The sequence below is a fragment of the Galleria mellonella genome, unplaced genomic scaffold (genome assembly GCF_026898425.1).
Source record: "Galleria mellonella isolate WM207_F2 unplaced genomic scaffold, CSIRO_AGI_GalMel_v1 utg173, whole genome shotgun sequence".
Classification (NCBI taxonomy): domain Eukaryota; kingdom Metazoa; phylum Arthropoda; class Insecta; order Lepidoptera; family Pyralidae; genus Galleria; species Galleria mellonella.
The window spans coordinates 6842863-6861457 of NW_026442016.1; the positions used below are offsets into that span (position 1 = coordinate 6842863).

General features: G+C 30.8%; 3 protein-coding genes across 4 annotated transcripts in view; 1 reads left to right on the top strand and 2 right to left on the bottom strand.

Moving 5' to 3' along the window:
* The window catches only part of LOC113515478 (ubiquinol-cytochrome-c reductase complex assembly factor 1), a 19327-nt gene continuing 732 nt past the window's right edge, over positions 1-18595 (top strand). Inside the window, exons 1-5 of one of the 2 annotated variants that reach the window (XM_052893286.1) lie at positions 1-821; positions 981-1151; positions 1340-1618; positions 1917-2111; positions 2708-2766. In XM_052893286.1, coding sequence (XP_052749246.1) covers positions 795-821; positions 981-1151; positions 1340-1618; positions 1917-2111; positions 2708-2766 — 731 coding nt within the window. In that variant the 5' untranslated portion in view covers positions 1-794. Of the gene's footprint in view, positions 822-980; positions 1152-1339; positions 1619-1916; positions 2112-2707; positions 2848-18595 lie in introns of those variants that run through there. The other variant, XM_026899707.3, reaches the window with a different exon arrangement.
* On the bottom strand, positions 2841-15949 carry LOC113515477 (sphingomyelin phosphodiesterase 1-like). Its single transcript, XM_026899706.3, has 10 exons — positions 15805-15949; positions 14980-15125; positions 11226-11387; positions 8459-8617; positions 7624-8004; positions 6720-6895; positions 5883-6077; positions 5004-5174; positions 3503-3680; positions 2841-3218 (listed from the first exon to the last, which is right to left on the bottom strand). Exons 1-10 carry the CDS (start codon positions 15866-15868, stop codon positions 2883-2885), a joined length of 1968 nt encoding a protein of 655 aa, XP_026755507.2. The 5' UTR covers positions 15869-15949; the 3' UTR covers positions 2841-2882.
* The window catches only part of LOC113515388 (60S ribosomal export protein NMD3), a 6531-nt gene continuing 4528 nt past the window's right edge, over positions 16593-18595 (bottom strand). Inside the window, exons 6-9 of the mRNA XM_026899574.3 lie at positions 17867-17976; positions 17610-17767; positions 17329-17511; positions 16593-16904 (exon numbers count right to left, since the gene is read on the bottom strand). Of these exons, the coding sequence (XP_026755375.2) occupies positions 16718-16904; positions 17329-17511; positions 17610-17767; positions 17867-17976 (638 nt within the window). The 3' untranslated portion in view covers positions 16593-16717. The remainder of the gene's footprint in view (positions 16905-17328; positions 17512-17609; positions 17768-17866; positions 17977-18595) is intronic.

The following is an 18595-nucleotide window of genomic DNA, read 5'->3' on the forward strand; positions in this document are numbered from 1 at the left end:
TAATTAACATATAAAAAACATAATAAAAATTTGTGCCTATCTGTACCACTATGTCCAATCTGTTACTATACTACGTTGGGTCGATAGCCAATCACTGTTTCTATATTTTTCATGTCTTATTCTATTTTTTTGGTCTCTATCATTATTTTGTATAACAATTCTTATAAAAACTATAAACTATTCGGAACTATTACTATATAAAACTATTTCTATAAACATAAAACTGCTACTATTAAACATTGTAAACTGTTACTGTTAAAAATGTTAAAAAAATATTTGAAACTATTTCTATTAAGATATTATAAAAAATATTAAAATATTACGAACTATTTACAATTTCTATCGGTGGGAGCGGCGATCCGGAACAATATTCTTTATAGTTTAAAATCGCCGAAATTGTTTTTTAGGTCACTTGTCGCCAATCGTAATTTTCGGTCGCTTAAATACGCTTCGAAGTAGCCTAAAAGGCACAAAAATCACCTAATCCGGCATCACTAGTACTATAGAAAAATTCTTAGATTTGAATCGCTTATACATAAAGTATTTCATAAAGATCTTTATCGATCCTGAACAATTTTTACCTAAGGATTTGACTAAAACACAGACATAATAATAAAGAAGACACAGACAATAATAATTAATTTCTTATTACATATCTGTGGACTAAAATTGCCATTAATTATCTTTAGTCACTCATCAGCTGTCATATTAATTGTCATTATAGATTATATCTATATGTCTATATCACGTTAATTTTTTATTTGAAATGAGAAAATTGTTATTTTCTGTACGTAATGTATAGAATACGAATTTTGTCTCGTGTAAGTAAAATAATTTTAATAAATTTATATATTCAATAAATTCATATCATTGTAACTATGTTACACCCTCCGTGATTGTATTGTCACATTGTTAATATAAAACCATCTCTGTTTTTATTTTTAGCACTTTAATGTTTCCAAATCTAAAATAACTTACAGGTCTTGTGGCAACAACGAATTCATAAAAAAAGCTTCCAAGTTCAACCTTGCATTTACACCATCAGGCAAAATGATTTTATTAATCGTAGATTTCAAAGTACCGTTGCTGTTGAAGATAGCTATATAAAGAAGTTTATGAAAGCAGTTGGTTGGATGGACCAATCTAGAACAGTAAGTTCATGTCACTTGGTATCTATTGCTTAAATTCATAAAATGAGTATTACTTATTAAGTATTACTTAATAATCTTTACTTTGTTATCTAAGCTTAAAAGGTTTTTTTATAACATTTGTTAAGTCTTTGTTATTATATTATAATTTGTTATACTCTTGTCATAATTATATTCAAAATTATTTGCAGCGTTTGAAACTCACAGGATATTTTCTCTATGAGTGTGTACCTGATAAAGTTGTATATAATGATTGGTTTGAAAAATTAGAGCTTCCTGATACATTTGCATCATGGTTCGTAATAACAGAACTGCATGTTTGGATTCTTATGGTACGCTATATGGCGGAAGATATTACTACATCAAAAGCAGAAAAACAGAAATATGTTAAGGGTGATGGACATTTTGTTAGAAACTGTATAATAGAAGCTTTATGGGCTGATGTCGGAAATAAAATTAAATTGCTGGAGGTAATACATAATTATGATCATGTTATATTTTTTAAGTTACTTATATAATAATTAACCATTAGAATCTTATTTATATATTAAATTAAATAATGTCTTTGGATGGTGGTTATCATTTTTCATTTGAAAGGCTTCCCACAGAATAAAAAAAAATTTTAGATCTTTAAATAAAATTACTATTTTAAACATAAGATAGATTATGTGTAATTACTATTCTCTAACCCTTTATGTAGTAAGCAGAGAGAAACAATGCCAGACACTTCTAAATAAATAATTAACTTGTCATATGAATAATTTCCAGGGAGCAAATCCAGCTATAGCTAGAAAACAAGTGACAGAATTATCAGAACAATTTCAAGCCGCACTTGTGGCCTATGATGAAGGCCTCAGTGATGACAGAGTACTTGCAGCTGCAATTTGGAGACGATTCTATTCACTATCAGGAGATGCTAAAGCAGAACATGTTGAGAAAATAGTTAATTTTATCAGACATCAGGTATTTGTCTGTTTTTATGAAATATAATCGTCTTTGAATAAACAAAAAAAATTTATGTTTACTGAAATTAATATAACACTTTTAATCATATATATAACAATTATTCAAATCTTTAGAAAAAATTAAATAAAAATAAATAAATATTATTTTAGTATTAAATAAAACTGTGGCTAGATGTTTGTACATAGATATTTTAGAAAAAATAAGATAGATAAGAATAATAGAAGCAATAGAATAGATTTTATTGGACAATAATTAAAAAATATATATATAATGTTATTTACATTGTATAAAATTTTTTTTTAATTATGTAATCCATGGATAACATAGCATTTTGACCATATGTCATTAAAAAAATGGAATATTTCATTCCTCATTATCATCTTCCTATTCTTATCCCAATTATTATTTGGGGTCAGTGTAATGTTTTTATCCATATTACAAATAGATTTGGCTTATAGTTTTACAACCGGCCGCCTGCCTGATATCAACCATTTTTGGGAATATTTCATTCCTCATAATAGCGACATATATAAATTTTTGTATGTAAAATTGCACATGTGAATGTATTAATGCTGTTTCTATTTTTTTTTCAGATATCCCTTTTAGACAAAATTCCGAGTCAAGATTTGAAATGGAAACCAGAAATTACTTGGTTAAGTATACTTGATCATTAGTTATGTAAGAAGTTGTTATTAGTTTTGTAGAGTTGATGAATAAATTATAAACTTATTTATTTAAACAGATTTTATTTGAATATACAAACAACATTTAGTTGGCTAAAAAATATAAGTTTCTCAATTCATCACATCTTTCGTGTTCCCAAAGTACAGTGACTACTATTTTACACATATTATTAAGTTTACAGTCAATATTGCAATATGGCCACCGATTGTCACTTAATTTTGAAAAGAATGCTGAATACAAATCTAGGAGGTGAGTCTCAATTGGCATTCTATATACTAAATCATTAATGGAAGCCGCTGAGAGATCTGCAAGTCCAAATGTATTCCGCATATCATAGAGTTGGAACCAATGTGGACGGAGATGTGGCGTAAGATTAGCTTCTGTTATATTGTATATATAATTCACAATATTTTGGGGCAACTGAAAAACAATAACTATTATTATTTACACTATTGACAGTAGGAAACAAGCTGATGCCCTTGATTGAGAGAGGTAATCTATAGATATAAACAACACCATCAATATCGCGGAATACATTGTGTCCCCCAAAGCGCCTCTCCTCTCGTTGTGTTTAGCTTCTGAGAGCTAATGAGTGTTGTAGGCGGCGAACGGAGTAAGAATATATTATGTTCTTACACTTTTCTTATCTCAAAATGTTTTAAATGAATATTTAATGCGAAGAAAGTGATGTTTAAAGTACTTACGAAAGTTTTAGAATCGAAATCGACAATTTTATAATTGAGATTATAGTGGCTATATGTAGTAGCACCTCCACCGCCCCATGCCACGTTTATAGGTGTACCATCAGTAAGACTGTAGAATACTTTAAACTCATCCGAGTGAACATGTCCATTAAATTCAGCAGCAATGGTTGCTGAAAATCTAAAATATATGCATAAATAAAATTAGTAACATTGTAAATTGACATTGGTAAAGCGAAAAGTCTTAAATAACCACAGTTTGTAAATATAGAGGTATGTGAATACTACAGGAAAAATAAAATAATGTTTCTAACTGTCATAGTTTATGATAAATTTATCAAAAAAAAACCTCTAAAAACAAATTTAGATTTGCAATCCAGTTTTTAACCACAATTATGGCTCAAAACAACTAAATTACGAATTGCAGTAATAATAATAACTATTAGATGTCTGTCATATAAAAAAAGTGAAACAAAGGTCATTTTATCTCATACTAGTTGATACCCGTGACTTTGTCCGCATGGTATTTGTTACTCCTTTTTATTATGTATCGATGTATATATATATTTATCTAAACCTATCTATTACGTGGGACACTCGGAAAGTTTTGCGACACTAAAAAAATGTCTTATAGGTAAATATATTTTTATTACATCTATTTAAAGTACTCTACTAGACTCTATACAATGTTTTATGCGTCTGAACCAGTTTTCGAAACACTTTTCAGTCCGCCGCAGACATCTCGTTTACAGCCTGCTCGAAGGCTGTAAACGAGGTGTCTGCTGAGAGCGTATCATCCGGCGACGAAAATTGTATCCCTTTGAGCTGATTTTTTATTTTTGGGAATAAGAAGAAGTCTCAATGTAGTTTGACCGGTATGCTGTCTTGGAAATCCCTTATTTTGATTGCGTTGTGGGCGGGCGCATTATCGTGGTGGAGCAGTAACCCGCGGAGTCCTGTGTTTGATTGCTTATTGCTCACAACAGAGAAAACTTCTGCCAAGCATTGGTAGTATACTATTCGGCGTTAATGCTTCTTTGGTTTCGTAAAGAAATTGACACCAAGTAGCCAGTCAAATTGAAAAAGCTTGCGATCAAAATCTTCCCCCCGCTTCTAGGTCGCTTTACTGTGGTAGGCGTTGATTCGTTTTGAAACACCTAAACCGTCGACTGGCGCTTTGTTTCTGGATCGTATTGATAAATCCAGGATTCATCTAAGATAAGTCTCTGTCACTTTGGATTCAAATATGCTTAGCGAAATATAAAAGTGTTATATGGAAATGTGACATTTCCATTATTATCGTGAGTATATATTACTTCATTATCTTACATACGTTTTTGTGATAAAAAAGAAATATTTATCGAATCAATTAACATCTTTAATGGATAGCTATACTTACCTTATCAGTAACATTTCACATCGATGTAAAACCAAACTTGATTTGAAACATATTAATGGTACTTTTGATAACTGTTATCATACAATTAGGTATATTTGATCCTACCTGTTAATAATTCTATTGTACTCTCTCGTCCAAGTATATGTAAGATCATGCACTCCAGGTGGAATATGTGTCAATATATGTACCTTCTCGCCAGCTTGCTCAGCTTTTTGCAGCTCCTCGACTAACCAATCCAAATGTTTTTTGGCGTCCAAGGGATCATACACTATCCACCTGTGTTAATGAAATAATGTAATAATATTTCACTTGTGCTAAAGGCTTGCTTGGGCAGTGTTTTGAATCGGTTAGCAATCTTGCCACTTGAGAAAAAATATTTAGATTAGAAAAGTAACGTTAATGGACGTCCCCTTGCTCTTTAAGAATGAAGATTCATGAGTGGTATACAGTGGTGTTGCCTACTAAATAAAAAAACAAACAAAACTTATTAAATAAATATAAAACCCATTTTAAGGCTATAATAAATAAATCAAAATTATTTCACGGGCCGTTATTGTCTCTTTACTGTTTTTTTTTTTTTATGCAACTTAGAATGGCAAACAACCGGACGGTCCATCTGATGGAAAGTGATAACTGTTGCCTATAGACATGAGCATTACCATGGACATAACAGAGTATACTGTTCACCCATGATACCCCCCATGCGTTGTTATTTCTGAGAACTAGTCTTATGCCTCTGTACCCTGTAATTTCACTGTCATATCCCAACCTTCAAATCGAAACACAGCCATGCAGACAACTGCTTCACGGTTGAAACACGAATGGAATAGACGTACCCAAACAAACGACTTTTGTACAGTCTTCTATTGGTATCATGTAAAAATGTAGTAATATAATATATACCGTTAGTATGAGTAACTTCATTATTCCATCTCTATTAATAAAAAAAGTATCTACATAAGTATCTAAATTTCATCAACTTACCAATTGTATCTATATGCAACATTGTTATTTAGTGAAATAATCCGAAGTCCCGGTCTAGCCAATATTGAAAAATCACCACGATCAAGCAATGTTGCTTTTGCCTCATCAGTTAAATAATGATCCCATTTTTTTGCTAAAGCCTCGTAAAGCCATGTTGTATTCAATTTTTCGCCCGTGACGCTTGAAGGCGCGAATCTAAAAGAAAGTTTATTATCAAAATTATCGATTTATTAACAAAAAATCAACCTTGGGTTGTGTAAATAAATTAAAATGTACATATATATTAATTATATTTATATATTGTTGTTAATCGTGTTTTGAGTGTTGTGCAACGGTCCCCTCAAAAAACGATTTTTTCCAATTGGTACCTTTTATACTACAATTTTATATATAATATTTATTTTATATTTTAAAGTTTTTATATCATTTGTATTGTAATTACAATTTTAATTTACCTACTTAATGTTATACTGATATATATATATAGAAATTTACTCAAATATAAAACAATTATATAAAATTTCACCGAAATCCTATTACTCAAAAAGAAATAAGAAACAAACAGATTTTGTCTTGTTACGATTAATTTACGTGATTATAATCTATATTGCCATCTCCATTATAAAACGCAAAATTTTAACATAAATGTAGGTTCGATTGATAAAGAAAAATCATATACATGATTAACGGGAGATTTTGAACTTGCCATATTTTTTTTTATTTTCTGCAAATAAATGTTCTTTTTTCAAATTGGGAATTAAGTAAATGAATACTTACTTATCTATTTACAAACATGATACTTTACATACTACAAAGTATTTTATAATTTGTACTAACTGGTTTGTAGGTTGAGCTTCATGATTACCAATTACGGGCACGACTAAGACGTCATCCCCAAACGTTTTCCTAATTTTGTCTATTAAATATAAGTTCATGTTGTTTATAAGTTCATATGATGTCTCCCAAACACCGTGATCAATTGTATCACCAATATAATAAACCATGTCGATACCCTGAAATATAAAAACACATTACGTAAAACAAAAACAATTCAAATCTATCTACTAATATAATTATGTAAAATTTTTAAGATGTTCGTAACTCAATCACGTTTAAATGGTTGAGCGGATTTGAATGAAATTTGGTCTACGGGTAGATTATATTCTAAAACACAGAATAATTTATATACTGCTTTACACAGGCAAAAAAAGAGGGAAACGACTAGTCTAAATTTATAAAAAAGAATGATTTGAATTGTTGAATGTTTGTTTTTATAATGTATAAGTTTAAAAACTACTCAACCAATTTGAGTAGTTCGAGTTTATTGCTATATTTTTTAAATAATAAAAAATAAACTAGATTTACCTATGAAAATTACAGTAGTGACACATCCATGATATAAAGAAATATAATTTAACCCAGGCATACAAGGCATACAATTTTGTCTATTAAAGATAGTATAGAATATTATTTTATTATTCTATTTATCTACCCGTCCGAAGATAGGATCCCTAGAAATTTAAATTTAAAATATACAAATTCTACAGACATTTACAGAATAATGATTTCAGAGGAATTGTACGTTTAGCAAACAGAAGGAAGTGTAAAATTGCAGGTTCAAATTTAACATATTACTATGCAGACTGAAATCAATATCATTAACATTCTTACAATGAAATAAAATTAATCATTTTACCTAAATTGAAATTATTTCATATATTTTGTTTTCTATTTTACTTACTTTGTGGGTCTCTGCAATAGTTTCAATGGTATCATCAAATGCCCACAAAGGTGTATCACAGTCCCTGTAATCACCCCAGTAGCCTGCTGGGGCCGTGTCTCGACTATTTGCATATCTTGTTCGTGATGACATTCTCTGTCGTTTAATCTCAGATGCTACGCTTAAGTCTAGCATAATATCGTCATCTAAATATATAATACTTCTGTTATAAAGAGACTCATCTACGTTAGAACTATATAAATAATTCTGAGCTGGTGTTTGACCATATCTGCAGCATGTAGGCTCATCGCAATTTCCAACACCGAAAGGTTCATAAAGTGGGTCAAGGTGTACATCTGTGATTATGGCTACTCTCAATGGTTTTGGATCTATTTCTGGCGTCTGAAAACAGAACATACGGCGGAACAAGAATCAGACTAAAATAACCGTATTATAAATACAATTATCACAAAATCGTACGGCATAGATAACTAGAGAGTGGAGATAGCTGTTCGGTTTCAAAAATAGTAGGATTACTAGATTTCGGTTAGTTATATCCATTTCGCCATACGCTGTATTGGGACAAAGTAAGTATGTCACCTATCTCATATGCGTTCAGTTTGCGTTTTGTTTCAACTTTTGTATATACTTTATTACACACCAATGGTAAATTCGTAAATTTTTCACTTGTTCTCTCTCTCTCTCTCTCTCTCATGCTTTTATCATTAATTAGCTTTTTATAACTCAGTGTTGCGGTTAAATTTATATATATTAATCTTACATGCATCATCGTCACTTTGCCTATGTTGTGCCCCATTATTATTTGCGTTATACTCTGTAATTTCTCAATACTTACATTCACAAATTCAGGCGGATCGGGCAATTGCACTTCCCATTCAAAGCGTGGGTCAGTAGTAGTACAAATATTGCTATTGGTGGCTGATTGTAAGACTAAACTACAAAATGATTGTGGCGTTGCTTCGGGGACAGTCCTGATGATATGGACGAATATAGGCTGTAATAATAATTTAAATCACAAAAATGACAATCATAATCTCTTATATTTTATTGATATTTAATATTATATTAAATAATATTATTATAAATAATTTCACATATACGAAAATTATAATAGCCTGTAATATGTTGGAGTTTAATTATCTATAAACTGCAGGTATTATTACAATACGTAAATAACATAACATAATAAACTACGTACTAGGTAAGTTATAAAAGGATCGAACAGAATATTGTAATCGTATCTACTACCTATCATAAAAAAATTCAACTAAAATGTCTACTTATGTATTTAACATGTTACTGTATGTTACATATAAAAATATACAATTGTATATTACCTAGATCAAAGTAGAACTCAATAAATATGAAATTACTATTTTATAGACTACTAGCTATATCCTGCGACTTTGCCTTCGTTAATTATCCTATTTATATATTAAGTTAGGATAAGACCTATCTACTTTTATACTATAATAATAATAATATTTATTTATTCTGATTCGATACATATAGCACGATTTAAGTGTACACGGAGCTTACATAATGTGATGGCTTAACAACTAGAACATATTAAAACTTAAGATCAGACCAGAAAAATAAAAGAAAAAGTACAGTAGTTATTCTGTGAAACAAATAATTGACAATTAATTGACCAGAAGGAGACTTTCTACAAAAGTCGATTGCTTGGGTACCTCTGTCCCATTCGTGTTTCAACCGTGAAGCAGTTGTGTTTGCATGCTATATTTCGGTTTAAAGGGTGGGATATGGCGTGAATTTACTGGGTACAGAGGAATAACATCTGAGTCCTCAGGAATGGCAACACATGGAGGGTATCATGGACGAAACAGTATACTCTGTTATGTCCATGGTACTGCTCATGTGTATAGGCGACAGTTACCACTTTCCATCAGGTGGGCCGTCAGCTTGTTTGCCATTCTAAGTTGTATAATAAAAAATAAAAAAAACAATAGCCACCTAGCAAAGTTAGTTTTTACATCAAAATAGTACAAATGAAATGAAATGTACCTACTTTGTAACACTAATGTCAAGTAATGTGAGGGTAGTTTAGGCAACAAAAATGTTTTCTGATTATGAATATATTTTATGTTTGTCGTACCTACTCATAAAGTTTCTAATTTAGATAATGTTATACTAGTATTTTTAATTATATTTTCTTAATCTACAAAATATATGGATAAATTTAGAGTAATCAAAGTACCTGACAAGAAATTATTACATCATAGAAGATAGGCAATGAGATTAATTATTATATATATATAGTACTAAATTTCATTTTTGTTACTCTTCGTGTAGAAAAATATTTTTTACATTAATTTCATCATTCCTTCATCTATCCTTCCTTCCATTCTATCCATAGGGGATGAATTTTGCAATACTGGAATTTTTATTATTTTTATATAAGATATTTTATCATTAATTTCAAGTAAATCTCTTAAAAAATTGTACTTTCTCATATAAACCACCTTTCACCTCTATTTTTACTCCTTTGGGTGAAATTTCAAAAAATCCTTATTATTTATGTGGGTCATAAAAGGAATCTTCTATCTAAATTTAGTATTTCTAGTTTTAGTCGTTTCGTTTATTCGTTGATTAGGCAATGAGAATTTTTCTCTTTATTTCAACACTTTTTTACTATACTTAGGTGTTGAATTTTGAAAAATTCTGCAATTAAGTTACATTATTTTTATTCAAGAATATTTATTGTAAATTCCAAGTATCTATCAGTTAAAGCAATTCCATATAAATCTCCATACTTATACTTACACATTTAGGAGCCGAATTTCGAAAAATTCATTCTTATCACTTGTGTGATATTATATCGTATCATAAAAGAAACCTACAGTCAAAATTTTGTAATTTTTACTTTTTTAGTTTCAGCTGTGTGTTGATAAATCAGTCTTTTATCTTTACAAGTTAGCATTTGTACCAAAGGATTTTGGAACGTATCGTGTCTGACAAATTTAGGTATAGATATATGGCATAACAAGATAAAATACATCATATACCTCTATGTGATGCCGGAATATATAGATAGAGACAAATTGCTTCTATTGCTCCTATTAAGACCCCCTTATGTTAAATTTTCCTAAATATCACCTAACACGACATTTAGTTACATTTTTATTATTATGTATCTATACAGATTATAAATAATTATGTTTATTTGCGTAAACATTACCAAGGTAACATATTAGCACAACCAAAGTTTAAGTAGATACCCACTTGTTATCTATGAATGTTATCTTAGATATGTACAGTATTAGACTATTTACCAATATGTATTACATACCTAAGTGTATATTATTACCAGTAACAGATTCATACTGATAAGATAGGTAACTGATTAATCGAATTTAAATAAATACTTATAATATTTCATAATTGTTGAGAAAAGTTGTTTAATTTCTTACTATATAATTTCCGACAGAAATATGCATAGTGTTATTTGAGTAAAATATCTAAAAACACAGATTTTTAAACCTTTACACTCCAATTGTAATACTTTAAGACTATTTAGGTACATACTAGGCTTCGAGAGTTTAAAATTGTTTAAATTAAATAAAATTAAATTAATTATTTACCATATTCAATGCAACAGCTCCTCTGCAAACATTATAATTTTCGATGTTTAAAGACGTACACAATGTTGTTATGACATTTGTAGCTTCTTCCTCTGTTTGACCTTCTCGTATAGTTTGAAATAGTGCACCTATTATGTTGCGACATACTATACAATCAAGACTCTAAAAATATACGATTTAATTAGTTCATAAATAAAATAGGAGGTGAAGAAAGGCATTGTTTGTATCTGGGACTAAATATACCCTGTCAGGTATCCACACGTACCCTCTGAAAATCATCATGGTTAATTTTTCGTGATTCGATATGATGACTACGTACACAACTGACTGCTTCCATTCTAACCTACTGATGCCCCGCCAACACAAGCCTGACAATGGTCAGCGCTAGCAGGTTTACCATTCCATTGCCATCCATAAAAGGTGTTTTATCAAAAATGTGGATCCCATCTCCACTTCCCCCCTTGGTAAGATATATAATTCTCTTCCTTACGTGAAATTTACCCATGATTTTTTTTTATTTAAATATCGTAACCGTTTATCATCAAACGGGCTGTCTGCTTGTTGGCAAAGTTATTAGGAGGCGGAAGCCTCCTTATAACCTTGTGGTATAAAAATAATAGAATTTATTTCATTAACAGCCGTTTCCTGCGGTTTTGCTCACGTAGAGTGTCCTGTACTAATATTCAATTCAATTAAGCCTTTTATGAGTAATTGAGTAACAAATATACAAACATCTTTGCAAACTTTATTAGTAATAATAATAATATATTCAGCCGTTTAAGCAGTAAAGAGAACAAATAGTTGTAGCAGGATTATGAAGTGGTTGTGACGGTATAAACATACGATTAATTGAATAATTGATAAGAAATTAAATGTCATGATAATTATTTCAATTGTTAGGGTTCGTTGTACTCTACATGTTTGTTTTAATAATAATACTTTAGTATATTTTAAGAGTATCATAGATATTGTTGGTATAGGTAAGCATCTAACAGATCAGTATCAAACTCGACTTAATAACGTCGAGTTTGTCACCTCATAACTCCGTCAATTAAAAACTAATTTGGATTTTTTTTTTATCTGAAAGGGTATAAAACCACAGATTGGTTCGATAAAAATCTAAAATCGGTTCAATGGTTTAGTTTTTAAATCAAAATAACTAGTTTAGCCACAATTAAAAACAATCTTCATTATTTAAATTCGCGGTACAATATTTAAGATATCCCGTTTTCAGTATTGGATACTGGTGGCGAGATGCTTATATAATAGTATACCTACGTACATAATACACACATCAAAAAAGTCTAAGCAACACATACAAATTTCAATTTTACAATGTGTTTTCGCATTAAATCCTTAGTATTTTCTTATTTATATTATTTTTTAATGCTTTTTTGATATTAAACAACATTTTTTTTAATAATCCTAATTAACAATAATTACGAATAAGTACTGTATGTACGTAGTACAGAGTAAGGTGCCTAATCAACTAAACTAAAATTAAATGGTTGTACAAAAATTGCATAAATTAATACAAAGTGTGGCCTCCTCTGATATGGAGAACTTGCTGGCACCGATTATTTATAGAATCGATGAGACTGTTAATATTATCATGCTGCAATTGCTCCCAATGAAATTTTAGTAAGTTCATCAGTTGTTGGACTGTTGTCACTCCATCCAAGTCCTTTAAAACACGTCTCTGGAGCATGTCCCATCCATGCTCGATGGGGATGAAGTCTGGCGATTGTGCAGGCCAAGGCAATATCAGGACGTTTGTTCTTCAACGGGCGGGTATTAACCCGCCCATACCATAACTGTTGAGCCGTTGTATAGATGCACTTCCTGAACTCACCTTAGTCTTAGTATTTCCAGGACGATGGTACACTCTTACCCTTCTAGTATCAGGCTTGAACCCAAATCGAGACTCATCGCAAAATAAAATTTTATCCCATTGTTCCCGGGTCCATGTAATGTGTTCCCTACACCATGCATTTTGACGAGCGCGATTCCCGTGACGTATCGGTGGCCACCTAATTGGCCGTCGTGCTCGTAGGCCATACTCATGCAGTCGATTTCGCACAGTTTGGCAGCTAACAACAACACCACTTGAATTTTGTAGCCTTAAACCTATCTCTCGGGCGGTTAACATCGGCTGGCGTCTTGCAGTCAGTTGTATGTATCGATCTTGCCGTGTGGTTGTACACCTTCCTCGACCTGGGTGCTGCCCAGCAGGATCTTCCTTGTTAGTGTAACGCTGATGAAGACAGCAAATAACGCTTCTGTTGACACCAAAATACTGAGATACCTGAGATTGACTTCTTCCCGTTTGCAACATCCCTACAGCTTTTTGCATTTCATCTGCGTTCAAATGACGTCGCTCCATGACGTAAAAAATGTCTCAAAATCCAAATATGATCAAAACTTTCTTCAAATTATTGTCTAAATCATAAAATTGATACAGAATATTAAGTTTTAATAAGCAAAGAAAACGCTATAAAATTCGAACAAATGCATTCGCTTTTGAATATAGAAAAAAAAAACAAATGATACTCGATTTTTTTTTTACAACCAGACAGTATGTGCTCTAGATCAAAAAAGTTTACATAGGTATTACCTGCTTGGTAAGAAATGCTATAATATTTGATTAATAATTTGAAACAGTATGTGTTGCTTAGACTTTTTTGATGTGTTTATATTAGTGAGTAGCAACGCAATATTTGAGGGGTATGAGGAAGATAGATGAACGACTAAAAGCTGCAAAAAATGAGTAAGTAGTCGGCCTCCGAACTGTTGTTCTTTGCCGTGTATCGATCGCCAATTTGAGAGACGACCGACCGATCGTCAGAAATAACGTAGGGCGCCTGTGAAGGCGCAACAATCTTATAGGGTAAACATTGTGTTGGAGAGGTTAAGAGGGGCTTGTGGAGAACGACTCATGGAAACGGCGGTTGGAGCCTGTAAAGCAGAAAAAATATCAACTACCAGGTTGTAGTCAGACGCGCTTGTAGTCAATCATCCACTCTTAACTACATATTATTATGCAAATATTTTTTAAATTATTGAAAATAGAAAGGCGACCCACCTGTGGTGATGTCTGGTAGATATTCAGTATTTCTTTTATCCTCACTCATATTATAAACGCCATTGTTTGTTTATTTTGGCAATAATCATCCATGAAATTTGGTATACCTACATACGTATATATCCGTACTTTTTACCCCGTCTGGTGACTAACGAGTCACCATATCCCGATCACGCAGATAAGTAATACTAATATTATTTATTTATATCCTTTAGTTCTCGGTTTCGTTAATCAGTCGATCGGTTCGCTAATAGTTATTATGTCATCTAAGACTCGTAACACATACATATATTACAAAATTATTAAGTCAAAAATATTATCGTTCAGATATTTGCTTGAGATTATATTAAAAGCGTGTCATGGAAATCGGTATATCTATCATATGTGAATGAATGAGTATACTTTATTTGCATTATACAATATAGGAAATCATATGTATATCATAGATAAGCAAGAGGACGTGACCATATCATAAAAATTCGAACTGTTAAATTTCTCAAGTCTTCATTTATTTACTTACGATTTACTTACTTTATACAAACTCTGTCAGGACCACTAGCGTTACGGAGAGGGGTTCAAAGGACTAGTCAAGGCAAGCAAGTAGGTAAATAATTAAAATTATTGTAAATGAATGTAGTAGATTGTAATACTGAAATCAAGTGAAGTACTCACCAGTCTAGCGGCACTACTATTTTCAAGTGACCTACTCGATATGGATTCATGTCTATACAATAATTCAAATATTTCCTTCAACGAAGCAGTTTCGGTTTCGGTTAACTGATTCAACATGTACTTTTTGAATAATGTTTCGGTTTCGTCTGTAATAGGAAATATTTATATAAATTCATATATAGGTATGTAGAATATATATATATCCTAAAAGAATTTATCGAATACCAAAAACAATTTCCATTCCATAAGCAGTAAGATAATTAGGTGTATGCTAGAACGTTGTATATGACTCGCTAAGATCCGCACTGGACATAAACACTAGATACACACATATGAAAGTTATATCATGCCTCTCCTATTTTATTTATATTTTGTAAGGTCAAGGTTAATCAAGGATTGTAGTAGGCATGAAATGACAAAATTAGTTTAAAGTTATGTTACTACTATGACTAGTACCTAAACATTTCGATATATATATATATATATATATATATATATATATATATATATATATATATATATATATATATATATATATATATATATATATATATATATATATATATATATATATATATATATATATATATATATATATTTTTATTTATCGCAGTTGTCTACAAAAACATAAATAATACTGATGAGTATTTTACAGAAAACGCTCATATTAAAAATATTATTTACGACTTTTTTTATCCAATCATAAATTCGTCAACGTCCCTCTTGCGGTTGACGTTGAATTATGGAAAACCTGTACAATTCCTTACAATGCGTAGGCCTACATAATAAATACCCAAATTAGGGTGACTTTTATCTTTGACTTACCTAGAGTTATAAGTTGTCTTGCTTTACTCGAACATATTATCATAAATAACACAAACACCTTCATGTTGCCTGATCGATCGCTCAACAGCAAATGATAAGAATTATTCTTTTGGTACCTATATAATTCGTCTTCACCAAGTCCCGTATCTACCTACGCGAAATTATTTTTCAATGTATAATTTATGTTAAACGTACCTAGGTTTTATTATAAATTACAAGTATGCATGGTCGATGCGGGCTGCAAAAGAGTGCAAACAACAATTTAAGTCACGATTTTCCATAAATAAATAAGTACCGTGTATCAAACTAAAATAGGTGCAAGTAAATAATCTAGTATCCATTATGTAACTATAATAGTAAACTATATCCCTACTCTAAAATAATTTATCATCTCAATAATATCTTGTGACACGATTGACTGGTATTTAATCAAAGAAATAAGATTATGTTACATCAAACGTTTTACATGTATACAGGTTGAATTTTTATTTATTGATTTATTAATTTATCTAATCAATATTTAGTCGTAGGCGATTATTAAGTACGATACGCAGCTAGACGTTATATTTATAGTTTCGTAGTATTATTATATTTAATGTCTAAAGTTACTATACTATATTATTCTCTGCTCTTTATTGTCCAGATGTCTTTAGTGTCACTGGCTCATAAATGTAGAGCTGAAATCTGGTAAAAAATATTGTATCATATATATGAATATACATTACCGGTAAATGTTGTTCTGCTATATAAAATAGCTTTTTTGTATAGGAACACCTTAATCATCTATATATATTGAAAACTATTTATTGAATAAAAATAAACTGATGATAACAATAAATATAGGTATGTAAATATAAAAATGAATGAAAAATATTTTTTTTTATAATATTACATTTAATATATCGTACATATATTACACTTCACTCATTTCAACATCTTCTATAGTCAAATCATCTAACATTTCCGCAAGAGTAATGCGAGGTAATGTAGGATCGATTTCATCAGTGTCCACAGCAATCTTATTTTCATCTTTAAATATATTTATATTTTGCCTAAATGTAGGATCTTCCTCCAAATCGTCCAGAAACTCGTTATAGTCACTATAAAAGAAATAATTATTTAATTAAATATAATTTAATAATTATTTAATACCTAAATATATCAAAAAACGAATTCAACCATAGGAATTAATAATGTAGGCTCAAAATGTTTATTGTTTTTCAACTTTCGATTACCTGTAGCTAATGTTATTTGTGTGCCATAAGTGATGCAAATAAATTATATATCTATCTATGTAGGTTCATTAAAAAAATGTTCAATTTTCCTGGTAAAATTATCCCCTCCCTCCATATAAAGTTGATAATGATTGCGATTTCACCTAGTATAATCAAACGTTTTGGTTCAACTATATAGCACTTCGATACTCGTAGTAATTCTTGCCGATTATAAAATATTCAGCCAAACCGTGTGTGAAAATAGTAGCAAATGGTTATTAATGTAATAAATATTAAACATTATTCTTACTCATTAGAAGAACTAAGTCCTTCATGCAACTCTTCAGCCATATGCTTGAGTTTCCAGTTACGTGCTCGCCGTCTCGCCGATCTCTCCCCATAGTGTTTCTTCACTAAGAACACATCAGGAACCACACTACGATCTAACTTATCAAAATTAACGTCATTCACGTTTGAATTTCCGAGGTTGTATCTGTGAAAATTAATATTGTCGTTTATAGTAACATAATTTTATACTAATGAAATAGAAGGTAAATGTAAGTATTTTGTTTAAATTTAATTTGACTTTACCCCAGCACTGTATCTCCTGGTTTCAATATATGACCAAGATGAGTTTTTGTATGGATAGGATTAACATCCAATCCTAGATCATTGGCTCTAACAACCCAGACATCAGCTACTACATGTTTACTTGACACATTCCCTTGACCAGGAAATGATTTCTTTTCCTAAAAAAAAATATTTCAATACTTTAAAAATTGTCTATAACCAAGACATATATTCATTTATATGAAGTATTTATATACTACAATCAACAATGAACTTACATGTTCTTTTAATATGTCTATATCCATTACTATGTATTCCACTAATTGCTTTGGATTACATATAGGGGTGAATGGATAGCGCCAGTATACTGTGGCTGATAAATCACATACTAAAACAAAAGTATACATAATTATAAATTACAATAAGTGACATTGTTAGAGCACTGATGGAATAATTTAGAGTATTTTTTAAAAAATGATATGATAAATAAAAATAAAACGACATATTGCGTTGCTCAATGGCATGCTTCAGCCTATGTCTAATAGTGAACTGTATAATTGTGATGATGATGAAACATTTGGTGTATTTATGTGGAAATATCACAAGTAATGCACTTTAAACAGGGATCAAACCAACAAAATGCGATGGTGAATTTGGTATAATTTCAAAGAGTTATGTAATTACGCCACATCAAATATTATATAACTGAAAATTTTGCTCTCACAAGAATGTAAGTATAAGTATTTGAGTACAAGTTTATGTCTATCAGTTGTCCAGAGTCTATTATAATTTTTTTTATACCACTGAGGTGGCAAACAAGCATACGGCCCACCTCATGGTAAGTGGTTACCGTAACCTATGAACACCTGCAATACCAGAGGCATTACGCGGGCGTTACCGACCCTGAAAAAACCTCTTTACCCCCCTTTTGAAGAATCCCATACTGTAGGTTCTTGGGAAAACCTCGGCAGGGAGCCCATTCTATAAACAGAGTGTTCGTGGGAGGA